Below are 16,264 nucleotides of genomic sequence, written 5' to 3'. Positions count from 1 at the left end.
AAAGAACGAGAAAGACTTAAGACCCAAAACTTTAAAAGGTGACTGCAACTTACCATACGTTCCCTGAAACATCAGTAGTGCAAATACAATGCCGGTCAATCTTCCCACCCAAGTGCTGTCAACCTACTCTCATGCTCACCATTTCCCGATTGACCTGACATCATTCTGCCTGTCAATCTTCCCCCACCCATGTGCTGTCAACCTGGTCTGTCTAGACAGATACATGAACCCACTAATCTCCAAGCAGATCCCTCTCGGTGGCAAAAAGACAGTATCAAATTGGCCAGGCAGTATCCATTAGCCAGAGAAGGTTGCCAGCAACCAATGGGGGTAGCGACAAAAAAAAAAAACGGCCATATGTAAAAAGCTAACGATCATTCCCCCACAACCTCTGCTTGGAGAGTACAAACCCACATCACGGCCACCCAAAACAATACTCCCGAAACATAAAGATACACACACAGTTGGTTTGGTACATTTCAAGCATCTAATAAGAACGTCCATAGTATTATACATATAAGGCGATAGTAACTCTTCACAGGGTTGTAACAACAGAATGGAGACAGTGACTGTAGCCAAATTTCGCTACATACAGAAGAATCCAACAGTAGAAATCCACAAATCATTCACATATTACCTACTATTCCATATGAAATGAGATATGCTTCATTTTTCTTATTCTAATAGTTTGACAAGAAAAAGACGAACGGAAAGTACATAGTGCACTAATAACATCACATAGAATTGTATTTTTCATATTCCAAGTTTAATTCTGCTCTCAGAAACAAATGTATAATAATAACTTGAAGAAGCAGTTTTATTATTATTTCATCACAATTCTAATCACAGATCTTTACCCATTAAATTGTAAACTACATACTCATTCTTTAAATACTTAAATCCTTGCTACAAATACAATTCCCCTCAACAATATACTCAGTACATGTCTGGTGCAAAACTTGCTACAATCCAATGACTTCCCCGGTACCATTTTCCCATTATGTTGTCTATTTCAGAACCAAGTTTTTCCCCACCATAGGTTATGAAGTGCAAGCCAGCAGCTACTATAGTACTTACAACATCCTCTGAACTTAATTCTGTTTGGTTTTGGTTAAATGTGACTGTTCAAAGGAGGAAATGAGGGTCCTGGTTGAGTTTAAGTTTTTAAGAGAGAGATTTGGTTTCTCTACCCCAAAAACAACCCAGATGAATGTTTCGATAGCAAGAAACTGACAGGAAAAAGCAGTTTCTTTCATGGAGGAAGCTCTCTTCTTGTTCTTTGTTGAAAGTAGAGGATGGTTACCGTATGCACTCGAATAACAGCGCACCCAAAAATATTGTCTTTGCAGTCAAGAAGTGGATATGGGAGTTTATACACAGGTTTAGATCAAGGAGGTTTTCAAAACCTTGTTTAGATTCAACCCATGCCTGTTATACTAGCACTGCTGCGAAAGAGAAAATTCTTCCCCCAGTATTTCTGTAAATACATTTACTTTTGCAAAGGTTTTATTTTGCAGTATAAGGCAAAAAAAAGAGGTTTTCAAGGTGTTTCTTAAGTTTGCATATTGTACTGTGCAATTCAATAGTACAGTACAAATACAAAACATATGTTTGCGGTGTTTGTTATGATTTGGCCAAAAAGGGTTGCTGCAAAAATAACACTGCCGCGAATATTTCACGATTTACAGCAAGTGTTGGTCTGCATTTATTGGAGAAAAAAGGCCGCAAACGTTTCACAAATTTACAGTAAGTGTAAGTCTGCGTTTATTTGAGCAGATACGGTAAGCTGGCTGCTGCTGTAGGGGGTGGGGGAGTGAAGGATGGTGGGAAGAGTCTAACTGTACAGATCGTCGTCGCCCTCCTCATACAGGTTGTCTCCACCGGTGCCACCGCTGCCCTGGCTGCCGCTGGGGCCAGCCTGGCCGGGGAACCTGGGGGGAAGAAAGGGGAGAGTTCTTATCGTGTTGTGGCAGTATGTGAGTATATCTCAAAGGCTCAAACAAACAAGAAAGGCATAATGTTTACCATCATAGGTTAACTACTGCTCTGTTTATTCTTGAGCAGCCCCTCTGACCTGCAACTTGCTAAATGATGTGATCAAAGTAAACAAAGGCTCAAACAAACTAGGAAGGGATCATTTGCAAAGCAAATGTTTACCATTACATGGTCTCACTCGCACTCACTATCCAAGACTTGATTATTCTGCTGCTGGTGTCCCTGCCACAGGGGTTGGCAGCACTTGGCTAGTAGTACTGGTCTTCACTTCGCATCTCTAGGCAAACTATTGCTCTGTTTATTCTCAAACACATTCATGGTGACCAGCCCCTTCAACTATCCTGCCATTGCTACATAACTTTCCTACATTGCTACAGAGTGTCTACTACAGCACAAATGACTGTGGTGACAGCCATCCTGTTTAAAAGAAGAAACAGAGCAAAAACAATATGTTTACCTTTGCAGGGAGTCAACATAGCAAACCAACGCACCTGAAGTTTCCGCCGAAGCCTCTGCTCTGCTGCAGCGTCTGTGCGAACATCTCATACTTCCGGATGTCGTTATCCGACACCGATCTGCGCGCAAACTTCATCGACTCCTCAAAGTGGTCCCTGCGGATCTCCGGCACGGGGTCGTAATCGTCCTCCTAGCGAACGCAAACGGTATTGCATCAGAAACTGCTTGTGACACTTTAGATAATGCTTTATGCAGTGTTATACTGTCTCAAAGCAACATGATTTTTGTTGCTTAACATATTCTTCAAGAAGGAAATAATATTAAAAGAGAACAAAATACAGATATATACTGCTGTAAAAGTTTGCTGTATATCCAAGAAAAACATTGAAAGTTTGGAACATTTGGAAATTACTTCTTAAATTTGAAACAGCCCTGCTTTACATGTTGAGATTTGGGTTGTCCTTCCTAAAACCACTACACCTCAGTATAACAGATTTAACACTAGAAAAGCATACAGAGAATGCAAGCATACGCCAAAAAGTGTAAATGAAACCATAGATTGCTGTTACGGCCCTTCTCACCATGTCAAGATCTGGGTTGTCAACAATTGCTGTATCCTTGTAGCCTATTGCTATGCAGCTTGTACAAAACTGGTGTCACACCTTAAGGCAGTTATGCAAAACTAAACAAGAAGCCCAGCTCACCATGTCGAGATCTGGGTTGTCCTTCCTGGCCTTCTCGTTCCTGATCTCCTCTTCGATGGCTTCCCGGATCGCCAGTTTGCAGGCGCGCTGACAGATCTCCGTCAGATCTGCACCACTGAACCCATGGGTCACCTTAGCCAGGTAGCCCAGGTCAACATCCTACAGAGGAACAAACAAACAAACATAAATAAGAAGCCAAAACATGTCAGATCTTCGATGGCTTCCCGGATCGCCAGTTTGCAGGCGCGCTGACAGATCTCTGTCAGATCTGCACCACTGAACCCATGGGTCACCTTAGCCAGGTAGCCCAGGTCAACATCCTACAGAGGAATAAACAAACAAATAAATAAATAAGAGCCAGTTTGCAGGCGCGCTGACAGATCTCCGTCAGATCTGCACCGCTGAACCCATGGGTCACCTTAGCCAGGTAGCCCAGGTCAACATCCTACAGAGGAATAAACAAACAAATATATAAATAAATAAGAGCCAGTTTGCAGGCACGCTGACAGATCTCCGTCAGATCTGCACCACTGAACCCATGGGTCACCTTAGCCAGGTAACCCAGGTCAACATCCTACAGAGGAACAAACAAATAAATAAATAAATAAGAGCCAGTTTGCAGGCGCGCTGACAGATCTCCGTCAGATCTGCACCACTGAACCCATGGGGCACCTTAGCCAGGTAACCCAGGTCAACATCCTACAGAGGAATAAACAAACAAACAAATAAATATGAGCCCAAACAGGGCAGATCTCAGTCAGATCTGCACCGCTGAACCCACGGGTAACCTTAGCAAGGTAACCCAGGTCAACATCCTAGGGACAAGTTCATAGACGAATGAATTCTGAAGCAGCTTAGGGTGGAGAGATGTTATACAGTAAACCTAGATAAGCCTGATTTCTACTAAATTCTAGCCTGCAAAATTGCAAGTTAACTTTTTCTGCAATCTCAGAACTTTTTCTGTCAGCAAATTGCAGGACTGAGGTGAGAATTTTCAGTCATGAAAACTCTTAGTCGTCTTTGATACAGGCATTAATCATTTCTTTTGGCCAAGGCCAACTTACAACAAAACTTGAAGAGTCTCTTTTCCAATCTTGAATGCTCAAGTTTTGAGCCAAGACCTGAAAATTGGCAAACTTTTACCTTTTCGATTTCAGATTGATTTCTGATGAAACCGGTAAACAGTCTCAGCCGTCATCTTTCTGACAAATCTTTGACTATTTTTACCTTTAGAGATCATACCCCATTCATAGATACAAACATGCTGCTCCTTACCTTAGCGACGGGTGACTTGCGGAGGTTGGCCTTGAGGATAGAGATGCGCGAGGGCTCGTCGGGAAGAGGGATGTAGATCAGCTGGTCCAGACGGCCCGGGCGCAGGATGGCCGGGTCGATGATGTCCGGACGGTTCGTCGCGCCGATGATAAACACGTTCTTCTTGTCCGTCATGCCGTCCATTTCAGTCAGGACCTGGTTAATCACACGGTCTGCTGCGCCACCTAGTAGGTTCAGAGGGAAATGCAGGTTGGTCATGGACCAAAACAGGTATATCCAGAACTAGTTCTATGCCTGGATGGGTTAGGGTTAGGATCAGGCACAGGTAGATTCCACGTATTCAAGAACATAGATTTGCTCCAGGCAAAGGTTTGGATACTATCCAGAACTGTTCCTGAGCATAGTCTTGGGTAAAGCATGATTTTGAATACAAGCTGACAGTCTTTGGTAATACCTAATTGTTTCCCTGCCACACTTATATCTAGGTATTAGTTGTTGATAGTATTCTTAATATATTGGCACAAAACTGTTGTCTGAGGCAAGTCCAGGAAGGGTAATACACACCTCCGTCTCCCACATTGCCGCCTCGAGACTTGGCGATGGAATCCAACTCATCAAAGAATAGAACACAGGGAGCTGCCTGTCTGGCCTGGAAGGAAAAAAACAACATTGCTCAACACTTTTGATTCTCAAAAACAACACCCTGGTATATTATAGATCATTGTATTACTATGATAAGCAACTATGTTTTTCATATGATCAAAATGTAATGCCAGGGTTGTTGAAGGACTACTGAAGGGAGGTACATATTGACATATTGTAGAAAACATTTTATGATTGATTTGTAATTTGGCAAATTAAACAGATACAACTTAGTATGTCAATCAAACATTGCCAGAAAACATAAGATAGTATTTTGAGCCATTCCCTAGCTGTAATGTATGATTACAATAAACCATTCATTCAAGTGCAAATTCATTCATGAAAAAGAACCCAAGGAGTGCCCCACCTTGTCGAACACATCCCTGACGTTGGCCTCCGACTCTCCAAACCACATGGTGAGCAGCTCGGGCCCCTTGATGGAGATGAAGTTGGCCTGGCACTCGTTGGCGATGGCCTTGGCCAGCAGGGTCTTACCGCAGCCAGGAGGTCCGTAGAACAGAACGCCTCGCGACGGAGTCATGCCAAACTTCAGGAACTTGTCGGGATGCTCCACGGGGTACTGGAAACAGGAAACATTTGTAATTAGAAAAGTTCTCTTCAGGAAATAGGAACAGGAAATAGGAACAAGTAATAATTTCACTAAGTCCAGTATTGTTTCAGAGGGACCTGTGGAAGCCAAAGCAAAGATGTCACACTAATCAATGTACAACACTAGTAACAGTACTGTAACACAAAGTTGAATGTCAACAAGATTGCTTTGCTTGTTTGTGAACGTTGTCCTAAAAAGCTACATGTTTACTCTAGATTTCAGGTCCTATCCTAAGTTAAATGTGGTTGAATTTGGGCCTCCATGGTAGCTCTCTTAACCATGCAAATCTTGAGAATGCTATGTCCATTTAACAGAAATTTAACAGATATCACCCACTTGAGCAGAATCTCTTTTGAAGTAAATCTATCCTTTCATTTAAGTTATGACTGCAAACAACATAAATCCATGGGACTGACCTGCACGAGTTCTTGCAGCTCCTTCTTGACGTTGTCCAGCCCGCCGACGTCCTCCCATGTCGTGTTGGGAACCTCCACCACCGTCTCTCGCAGGGCGCTGGGGTTGCTCTGGCCCAGGGCATACTGCAGGAAAGACAGGACAAATTAAATATTAGTACACTAAAGTTGCCATTAGACTACTAATCCTCTATTGCAGTACTGGTTACAGAGTTAAGCAGGAAGGAGAAGGTTTATGGTAGAGTGTCTAAATCTCTGAGGTTGCTCTGGCCTACAGCATACTGTTCAACAGATACCACAAATTAATCACTATTAACAGTGTCACTGAAGTAGCATAGCACGTCAGCAGAACGTTTCGTTCAAGGTTGTATTCGTGTAGTTAAGGATGACATTCTGTCTATAGTTTTGGAATGTTGTGTCAGAAAAGGTATTGTCTGCAACAGCAAATTTCTGAGGCAACGTTGACCAAACATCCAATGAAAACCATTAAAAATAGAAAAAAGATTTTGTGCAGGCCCAGTATATTTTGTGATGATACTTTAATTTAACCTTACCCTGAAGTTCTCCATGGTAACAGCCAGAGAGTCCAGGACCTCAGCGTCGATGTTCTCATCCTCCAGGTCGATCAGGTCCATCTTCTCTCTGATCTGCTGCAGGGCGGCTTCAGAGCACAGGGCAGCCAGGTCAGAACCTACGTGGCCATGGGTCTCAGACGCAACCTGGGGCAAAAACACACACACGAGTCAGCACATAAACACACATACATGTACACATGTCACTGAGCACAGGGCAGCCAGGTCAGAACCTACGTGGCCATGGGTCTCAGACGCAACCTGGGAAAGAATCACAAAATATCTTTACAACTGTGACACCAGTAGGGTTCTCAGTGCAGTTGAGTGTAGGGGGTCCCTATGCTGTGTTTTTGCCCCCTAAACTGTTTCAATCAGTGTAAGGGCATTTTGTGTTGGTGACAGATTTTAAAAAAATGTCTCTTAGCTTCTAAAGTAGAGCTATAACAAAGATATAAACTCTACATGGTGTTTCAGAGGGATGCCCTACAATACTCACACCTCATCATGCGGCTTTACTGTACTAGGTCCCAACTACGCTGTGAAAAAAATCATTGTGAGAACCCTGACAATTAAGAATCTTATCCCTTAAAGCTTCATCCTGTTCTAATCTTCTTTATTTACAAAAACAGGGCTGCACAGAAACGTGATTTAGCAAGAAGCCAACCCACCTTGTGTGACACTATAGGATATTTTTAATGGACAGAATAGCAACTAACCAACACAGAACGTACTTGTCACAAATCCAGAGAAGAAGAACTGACCTGTTCGAGGTCCACATCATCGGCCAGCTTCATGTTCTTGGTGTGGATCTGCAGAATCTCCAGTCGGCCGGTGGCGTCCGGGATCCCGATGTCAACCTCACGGTCAAAACGCCCTGGACAACAAAGAAAAAATAATATTTTAGAGAACTTTTGTGTTAAGTTTTGTGTCATGTTAAAGCTATAGCCCTATGGCCAAGTGGGCTGAATGTAAATGCTTTTTTTGTAGCTGATTGTGCAATGTTGTTTCAGCACAGATTGTACCTACAGTCAAGCACGCAGGAACTATTAGTACAGAGACACCCTATCAAATGTCCCATGCTCATATGTTCATATGTTCACTGCTATTACTTGAGCAATAACACCAAGAAGTGATAAAGTCATGGTAACAGCAGAGTCTTTCTTTCCCTCCACATAAATGCAGCAAATGGTGCAGTTCCCAAGTGCTGGGTAAGGAATGGAGGGGACATAACTTTTAGACTAGTACAATGAACAGTGGACCACAGCTTAACACTCGTCCTAAGACTACAACACTTTACAGAAGCTTGCATGTCGGGTGACCAAAAACAGCAAGGATTTGAACTCCTAACCTCTTGGTCCAGAAGCTAAATCAACCAAGGCAAGGATTCAGATGTTCAATAACTTATTCTTTCCTAGAACTATCGCAGAGTGGAACTCTCTGTCACCAAGTACAGTAGGGGCATTATCATTAGATAGCTTTAAACAATTTTTCGAGTTAGATATTCAAAGGTTAGGCGTAACAAAACGCCACGTGCCTGTGAAGCTGGTATGTTACTCTGATGGGCGGTTATACTGGCTATAGAGATACAGAATCTATTGCTCACCGAAGCGCCTGAGCGCAGCATCGATGGAGTTGGGTCTGTTAGTGGCTGCCATGATGACCACGTGAGCGCGCTGCTTCTACCATGTACAGTATCTACAGGTTCATTGTACCAGGGAAACCCCCTGACTATACACATTACATACAGGACATTAAGGGCAGGGTTGCTCACCGAAGCGCCTGAGTGCAGCGTCGATGGAGTTGGGTCTGTTAGTGGCTGCCATGACGACCACGTGAGCGCGCTGCTTCAGTCCGTCCATCAGGGTCAGCAGCTGGGACACGATTCGGCGCTCAACCTCTCCGTGGGTCTGCGGAGAAAGATGTTCTGATTAATTTCTGCTCAGTGGCTTTAAGTTCTCTCTTTTACCATCTTTTGCCTTTACCTGGCTCTACAAATAGCTTCACACTTCAGCTATTCTTCCTGTGGTCCTCACATTGATATATAAAACCACCTAAGAGACACAGTGGCCACAAAATAACAGTCATACATGATACATTACAATAGTCATAATCAAAATACAGAAACCTAAGGAATCCAAGACAATTCATAGCCTGGGAATTGGAAGACTTGAAAATATTTCTTACAAATGTTACTAATACTAGTCAAACTTTCTTCATACCAGCTAATTTAATCACAGCAGGGAGAGTTTTCCATGTGTTACCTTATCCTGGCTATGGAAGGAAAAAGTCATAGCCTTATGTCTTCTTAAAGATGAAGACGATAAGTAAGTTAGTCAGTACCTTGTCTCTCTTAGGAGCGATGGCGTCAATCTCATCGATGAAGATGATCGCCGGGGCGTTTTTCTCAGCCTCCTCAAAAGCTTTGCGCAGGTTACTCTCACTAATAAATATCTACTTGTTTATGTATGTCTTCTTGTGCTTTTGTAATAAGAGGAAACATTACCAACCTTATCTCTCTTAGGAGCGATGGCATCAATCTCATCAATAAAGATGATCGCCGGAGCGTTCTTCTCAGCCTCCTCGAAAGCCTTGCGCAGGTTACTCTCCGACTCTCCAGCGAGTTTGCTCATGATCTCTGGACCGTTGATGAGGAAGAAGAAAGCTCCCGTCTCATTGGCCACGGCTCGGGCAATCAGAGTCTTCCCCACACCGGGCGGGCCGTACAGGAGGATTCCACGGGGAGGCTGGGGAGGGAGGGTTTGTTAAAAAAATTGTTTAACCTTCTTGCTGCTGTTGAATCTCTCATAGACAATACAAAATGGCTAACCTAGCATGCTAAAGGTTTAAAAAAATGTCTTCAAGAATAGACCTACACCACTCTTCGAAGAATATCTGGATTGAGTTTCCTGACTCTACTGGTATTACTCTGAAGATATTTGGGCTTTTTACAACAGTAAGTGATACAAATGCACTATGAAACTGCTAGCCTTTGTCTTCCTATAGCTCATTAATGAATGTACAGAAATGTTCTTTAAACTTCATTTAACAAAAGTTACAGAGATGCTCTGTTCTAATGTCAACAAGATCTTAAAAATCCTCAGTGTCTTTCCAACACTTTACCAACAAGTTTTCCTATCTTACTTCTCTTATTTTGGTGCACATGCACCCAGTATTTTGAGCCCTGCTTTCTCCACCTCACCTTGACTCCGATAGCCTTGAAGAGTGCAGGGTGTCTGAGGGGGAGCTCCACCATCTCCTTGATCTGAGCCAGCTGTTTACGGACTCCCCCAATGTCGTCATAACCAACCTCATTCAGAGCCTCTTCCTCATCCTAGGGGCAGAAAAAGGTTTCATGTCACGAAACTCAATCTTGAGTTATGTAAGAAAGGGTCTTGTACTTGTAGGAGACCAGTGTTAGCGGCAAGCATGTTAAATGGCATTTCAGCAATGCTGATCAATTTGTGACCAGACACTTGTCTAAATTTATGTCTGATGGCCAGAATTAAAAGGCAACTGCAACATATTCTCTGTTAGTTTTATGCAGGGCCTACAGTATTTCTGTGTTAGCCATGTGTTTGAAGAAAAGATGGAGCAGAGATGCTTATTGACTTTCTGAGACTCTTTAGATTTGCTAAAAATGTGGTTTCTTCAGCTTTTGAAATTTGAAATATAAAAAATGACATTTCCTTGTGTTTTGATGATGAACCACTATTCAATACTATGGCATTGGATGCTCAACTCTTGTACAAACCACCGTTTAAACAACCCCCCCCCCTGCCCCTGATGGTATGAGCTGCCCTACCTCTCTCTTGATGGGCTCTCCCTCACAGTGGATGACAGCGTCAAACCACATTACAACCCCCCCCCCATGTCTAATGGTACAACCTGCCCTACCTCTCTCTTGATGGGCTCTCCCTCACAGTGGATGACGGTGTCGGGAGCCACGATACAGTACGGGGACGGGTCCGTCTCCACAACCTTGAAGTCCACAGGTCGCATGGCCGCACGGACCAGGAATGTATCACCTAGGAACCAGAGAGGGGAGTCAGTTTGTGTCCTTCTCATATTGAGAATCTTCAAAAACTTTACTTTCAAGAACTATCGTAGAGTGGAACTTGTTGCCACCAAACACAGTTGGGGCATCATCACTAGAAAGCTTTAAACAACTCCTGCAATTAAAAGTGCAAAGATTGGGTGTAACAGGTTGTTAGGTACAATGTAGCTGGCTGTTGCCGAGCCACATGCCTGGAAAGCTGGTGTGTTATGCTGAAGGGCAGTTATACTGGCTATACAGATACAGTTTGGGTCCTTAGTTCAACCCAAGGGAGTGGTGTGTTGTTTTTGGTTTTTATGCCTGTCCATCTGTAAATATCTGTTTCTCTGTCTGTTTGTACTTCCATCATGGTTCAAATTATCAAAGGAGCAAGCTTCCCTGTTAAGTATAATATCTCCAGTCAATCCTAAATTGACAACATAAAATAAATCAAAAGGAAACTCAAATTATGCTTTTTTCAAGTTTCTAATTAAATGTTAGATCCTTACCTTTGTGCACAGGTCTGTAAGCCTCTAGGAAGTAGGGCTTCAGGTACACTTCAAACAGGTTCCTGCACAGAAAATACATGGATCATGAGTTGGATGATAGTATACTATTGATAAAAAGGTGGCACACATCCCTGCTGACATTTGAGCATTTTGAGCCCATTTCCTGGGAGATAATCTTACTTAAAATTTAAAACATGAGGAAAAATATTCAGCTGAAAAATTTATTTTGGCAATCAGTATGATGGAGGTGGGGGGAGCATCATTGTTTCATCCTTAGGGTCATTATTGTATGTGTATGTTCTCTGCTGCTACTTTAGCCATCACGCTGTGAGGCGTCATCACCATAGTAACAGCAGAGTTTCCATTTTCCTCCACATAAATGCAGCAAATGGTGCAGTTCCCAAGTGCTGGGTAAGGAATGGAGGGGACATAACATGTACTAAAAGCTGTCTGTATAAATTGGAAAGAAATAGAAAGCATGTTTGAATTGAGAAACCACTAATATGGAAAGACAAGCAAATCAGCTACAGTTACTCCTATTTCCCTCAAACAGTCACTCAGGGATTGGAACAGGCTTCCTCAGGTCATAACAGAAATCTCAGAGCCTTACACCTTCAAGGAAGCTGTATTCTTGCACCTGAGGAAACAATATTAGGGTGCAGCGCACTCCCCCGTGTGTCTTACCCTAACAGAGGGATGTTGCACAGTAACTTTTCCAGAACAAGAACAACTTACCCTGTAATACCCTCCACGGAGTCATCAATAGGCAGGACGTGGATCCTCTTGCCGTACTTGACGTCGGGACAGGCCTGTACGCTCCCAAGTTCAACTTCGACTCTCCTACACAAATTTTCATGCTTTTGTTTTTCACATTTTTATGACAACAGAATAAAGAGACAACTTACCCAGTGATGCCCTCCACAGAGTCATCAATAGGCAGCACATGGATCCTCTTTCCGTACTTGACATCAGGACAGGCCTGTACGCTGACCACGTCTCCCAGACGCACACGCAGGTTGTTCCTCACCTGGAAATAATGTGTGTAGTTCATAATATATGTAACAATACTACAGGAAGGGTAGTGGTTGTGTTGTCATTAATTGGAGGCAGGCTTTTAGCTAGGAATTTTTTGTTGGGTGTCAAATTTTTTAACTGTATGCTATGCACAGCGAAGCCTAGACCCTGGGGAAGAACACCAAAGAGGTGGAAAGACCAGATTCAGAGTGGCACAGGGCTTACCCTAAGGGAAGCAGAGACTATTGCCCTTGATAGAGCTGGCTGGAGGAACTTGATGGAGGGGAGCAAGGGGCCAGTACCTGGCCTGCGCATATACATGTAGGCAGGCAGGTAGGCACAGCAAGGCCGGCAGTGAGAGGCGCAAGCACAAGGGGGGGCTTTTTGAAATTCGTAATGCTCTCCAACACTACTTCCTGCATTTTGAGGTGCAAATTTTGAGGAATACAGACTGCAGCCAAGTTTTATTAAATAAACAAACAAACAAACAAACAAACAAACTCACCACGCGATTGATGCGGATCTTCTCCTTGGGGCAGGTGTCGTCGGACAGCACGATGCAGACCGTCTCCCGACGCTTCTTACCCTTCAGCAGAACCGTGTCTCCTCGGAACAGCTGCAACTCGTCCATCTTAGCCTGGTTTGGTTCAACGTGGAAAAAGAATGTTTTCTTCCATGTGCTAAGTAAATGGTATGGCATACCCAATAAAAAGACTCTTTCTGTGACTTGATGAAACTCTTCATGTATATGGCATATCATTAGAATCATCACTGTGATTCTCTGTAATGTTACAAACAATTAAACAAACTTTTGTGATTTTCATCAGGTAGGTAGATCAATGTATCCTGGGTTTTTAGCTACACAACCAGTCATTTTCAAAACCTTTCACCACACACTTCAAATCAAATTTGAGTGGTGTTACTACAGTTGTTTCATCTACAAAGTCCTTAACATATAAAGTCCTCATAAACTGAAACAATCTACAGCAGCACAGAACAAGACAAGGCAAGGCATGTTTACCTGTGAAAGAGAGACGACACTGTTGTCTTCATTCACTGCCTCCTCCACCAGCAGACGGTTGGGCTTAGACTTCTGTTTCAGGATGGCTGTCGACAGCTCATCTTGGCTGGAGAGGGGACAAGATAATTGTAATGTTTCAAGTTAAAACTTTGGGTCCAACACAGGCGCACGCACCTGGACGGACCAGCTGTCCACCGACATCCAGGACTGGACATCACTACCGCCTGGGTGGCAGCCAGAGACAGACAGACCTGGAGGACCAGATGCTGAGGCACTATGCCCCCCAGGGCATGCGGAGCTGAGTGAGTGAGCCCAACACAAAGAATTGTTCTCACCTAGAGCAGGGGTCTCCTTGACAAAATTTTTTTTGGAGAAGTGCTCTCTCTGTTTTTTGTGGGCATGCAGCCATTCTTTGTGTTGGAGCCAAAGCTTGAACTTTAAACATGTAACTACTGACACAGAATTATGAACTTTGATGACAAATAAGTCAGCTATCTTGTGATGCAAACTTTAAAGAGTCTGACCTGTTAGATACAGGACAGACTAGACTAGTATGGATGGCCTAGATGCCACACTGTTCCTTCCTAGGGCCAATACAGAGGTCAGTCTCCAGTTACACCTGTTCTTCAGGGTCTGTGGCAAAATTTCCTTCGGGACAAGTTGGCCCTGGAGCTGAGGAGCTAGCCTGTATACTGGTCCTGCGAACAGTCTGGCATCCAGGCTACCCCTGGAGCCAAGGAGCTAGCCTGTATACCTGCCCTGGCAACAGTCTGACTAGGGCTGGCTTTATCAAAATTGCAACAAACTCAAAGGAGCACTAGGCGGTAGATTTAGCTGAAGTTGTGCTCCACACATTATAAAAACACGCTGCAATAGACTTGAGCCCCAACAGTTTACACTAGAGAAATTTATTGGGTGATTTTTTAACTGCAACTTCCCTGCTTACAAAAACACCTTGTCCCTCAGGTGTTTGTCCTTGTTTCTGTATAATTACACCAGTTTTTGGACCAAGGCAAGACTACTTTATTTTTCACTTTTCCAACAAGGACGTTTTTGTCACCTTCAATCTTTTGAGAAAGTGTTGTGTCATGATAGTTGGTATGTTTTGATGTATTTTTCTACATCATACTTGTTAATTAAATGAATCTTATTTGTCCAGTGTTTTAACTTGCTTGAAGACACACAAAATCATTCATTCATTGGGTTCTACTTCTACATGACAATTTTTACACAAGATTTCACCATTTTCTGGGGAAAGGAAAATCTGGATGACACAGATTTCTTTGGGCCACTTCACTCTACCAATGGAACGCTGCCGAATCAGCTGATACATGACGTCATACCAACATGTAAGACCGGATATGGACGAAGATGTCAATGACGAATGAAAACAAAAGAAGACGCTATCATTTCTGAGAACAAGAAACAATTTTCCTTCAAAAGTTACCTTGTCGTTTAATTCCTACCAAAATCCATGAGTGTAAGCATATATTTTGGCTACAAGGGAAAATACCCTTGTCATGATTGCATAACTTGGTTTCGGTTTTTGTGCCACGTTCTTTTTGATGGACAGAACAAAAGGATCTATCGGTCAAGTTGGCTTCCGTTTTCTTTGAAATGCTAAGGAAGCCCTTTGTCGCTTCAGAAAATGTCGCTTTAACCTGACAGAGACTTATTTTGGTCAGCAAAGGGGCATTTGGGTCGTCTGCTAGCCAAAACACACAACCTGACGCGATCGGGAAGAATATCGTCTGATCCAAGATGGCGCTGACCAAAAATTGAACCGTCACCACACGACTCACAAAGGACGACCGTTTTCTACCGTTTTTGCCTCAGAAATTTGAAATCTTCACTTGAGAATATGATTCTGGATATCCATTCTAGACGAAACCTTTTACGTTGTCGACAAAATCCAACGATTTTGCCGAAAAAAACACTCGAATGTACGCAACGGGCGACGAATCTAAACACATGTTCGGCAGTTCAGTTCATAATGAACTGACCAACAAAAACGGCGAAACACTAGCCAACTGACCGAGATCCGCTGACCTACATTCTTCATATTGTCCTAAATATGTACAGATGATCATACGGCTCATACCTTGGTTGTGGTCCTGCCATTTTATAGCTTTTTATGTCCTCTTCTCTCAAAAGTTTCGGTTGAAATCTGCCCGGCTACGCACTACAAAACTCAATATGGCTGCCGGTATATGCAAATTAGCTAGTCTCGTCCATTGAATGATGGTGGATGATCAAAAAGTATGTTTACTTCGAACTGTTTTTATTTTAGCTTAAAAGGAATATATTGATATAAAATTTTAAAAACTTCTCCAGTAAAGGTTTATTAAAGTAAAACTCATAGGTTAAATTGTTCAATTTATTATTCAACACACTTCTTTTACTTGCTCAATAAAAAGTTTACCCCCATTACGGAAAAGTGTTACAGTCCATACATTACACGTGTCTTCGGAACTTCCCGAATATTACCGAACAGTCTCGACCAAGTCGAGGATGACGTCATCCCGTTAAAAATATAACTTGTTGTCAATAGTTGAAAACACCCTGTTTTCTGGTGACGTCACACGCTTATTAGTCATGAGACTGAACTACTACGTCTATTGACTTGTTTTTCTAAACTTTTTTTCCAGATATATTAATAATACTAGTACAAATGTACCTTAATTTCATTTATAGCCTAAACCATGCCTTTTGTTTCAAGGAGCTTTTGGTCTACGATGATAAGTTACAGAATAGAAAACAGAAAACAAGTTGAATTGACTTAAGAAATTCAACTAGAGTGATTGTTATTTTTCCATTGACAATGTGACAATGTTTCTTTACTTTCAACTTCTTAAATCCGTTGTTTCTTCTTCATTTCTCTATTTTCTTCCCTTTCTCCCCCTTAATGAACGTTCTTTTCTTTAAATCATTAATGCATTGCTCTTTCTGCTTCTATTTCCTTTCATTCCGTCTTTAACTTTTGTCTTTCATATTTATTCCCTAAAAGCAAAGCAGAGAAA

At 42.6% G+C, this 16,264-nt stretch overlaps 1 protein-coding gene across 1 annotated transcript; it reads right to left on the bottom strand.

Annotated features, from left to right (window-relative positions):
• Window positions 1–468: 468 nt before the first annotated feature.
• On the bottom strand, window positions 469–15,461 carry LOC109476826 (transitional endoplasmic reticulum ATPase). The gene is made up of 18 exons (XM_019777845.1): window positions 15,346–15,461; window positions 13,245–13,350; window positions 12,729–12,860; window positions 12,115–12,236; window positions 11,210–11,271; window positions 10,562–10,692; window positions 9,867–9,998; window positions 9,175–9,411; window positions 8,439–8,574; window positions 7,429–7,541; window positions 6,650–6,814; window positions 6,099–6,221; window positions 5,440–5,652; window positions 4,995–5,079; window positions 4,431–4,654; window positions 3,156–3,314; window positions 2,487–2,641; window positions 469–1,931 (listed from the first exon to the last, which is right to left on the bottom strand). The coding sequence occupies exons 1-18, from the start codon at window positions 15,363–15,365 to the stop codon at window positions 1,835–1,837; spliced, it is 2,412 nt and encodes an 803-aa protein (XP_019633404.1). The 5' UTR covers window positions 15,366–15,461; the 3' UTR covers window positions 469–1,834.
• Window positions 15,462–16,264: the final 803 nt, after the last annotated feature.

Source organism: Branchiostoma belcheri, unplaced genomic scaffold (assembly GCF_001625305.1).
Source record: "Branchiostoma belcheri isolate BF01 breed outbred unplaced genomic scaffold, Haploidv18h27 scaffold390, whole genome shotgun sequence".
Classification (NCBI taxonomy): domain Eukaryota; kingdom Metazoa; phylum Chordata; class Leptocardii; order Amphioxiformes; family Branchiostomatidae; genus Branchiostoma; species Branchiostoma belcheri.
Note: the sequence above shows the minus strand (reverse complement) of the source record. Positions and strands in the feature narration are given on the sequence as shown.

Excerpts from the sequence above, each read along its gene's own strand:
- LOC109476826 (XM_019777845.1), bottom strand. The coding sequence starts at position 15,365 with ATGGCAGGACCACAACCAAG. Across the intron at positions 12,237-12,728 it reads AGATCCGCATCAATCGCGTG|GTGAGGAACAACCTGCGTGT; the intron begins GTGAGTTTGTTT and ends CATTATTTCCAG. Across the intron at positions 2,642-3,155 it reads ACAACCCAGATCTCGACATG|GAGGACGATTACGACCCCGT; the intron begins GTGAGCTGGGCT and ends TGCGTTCGCTAG.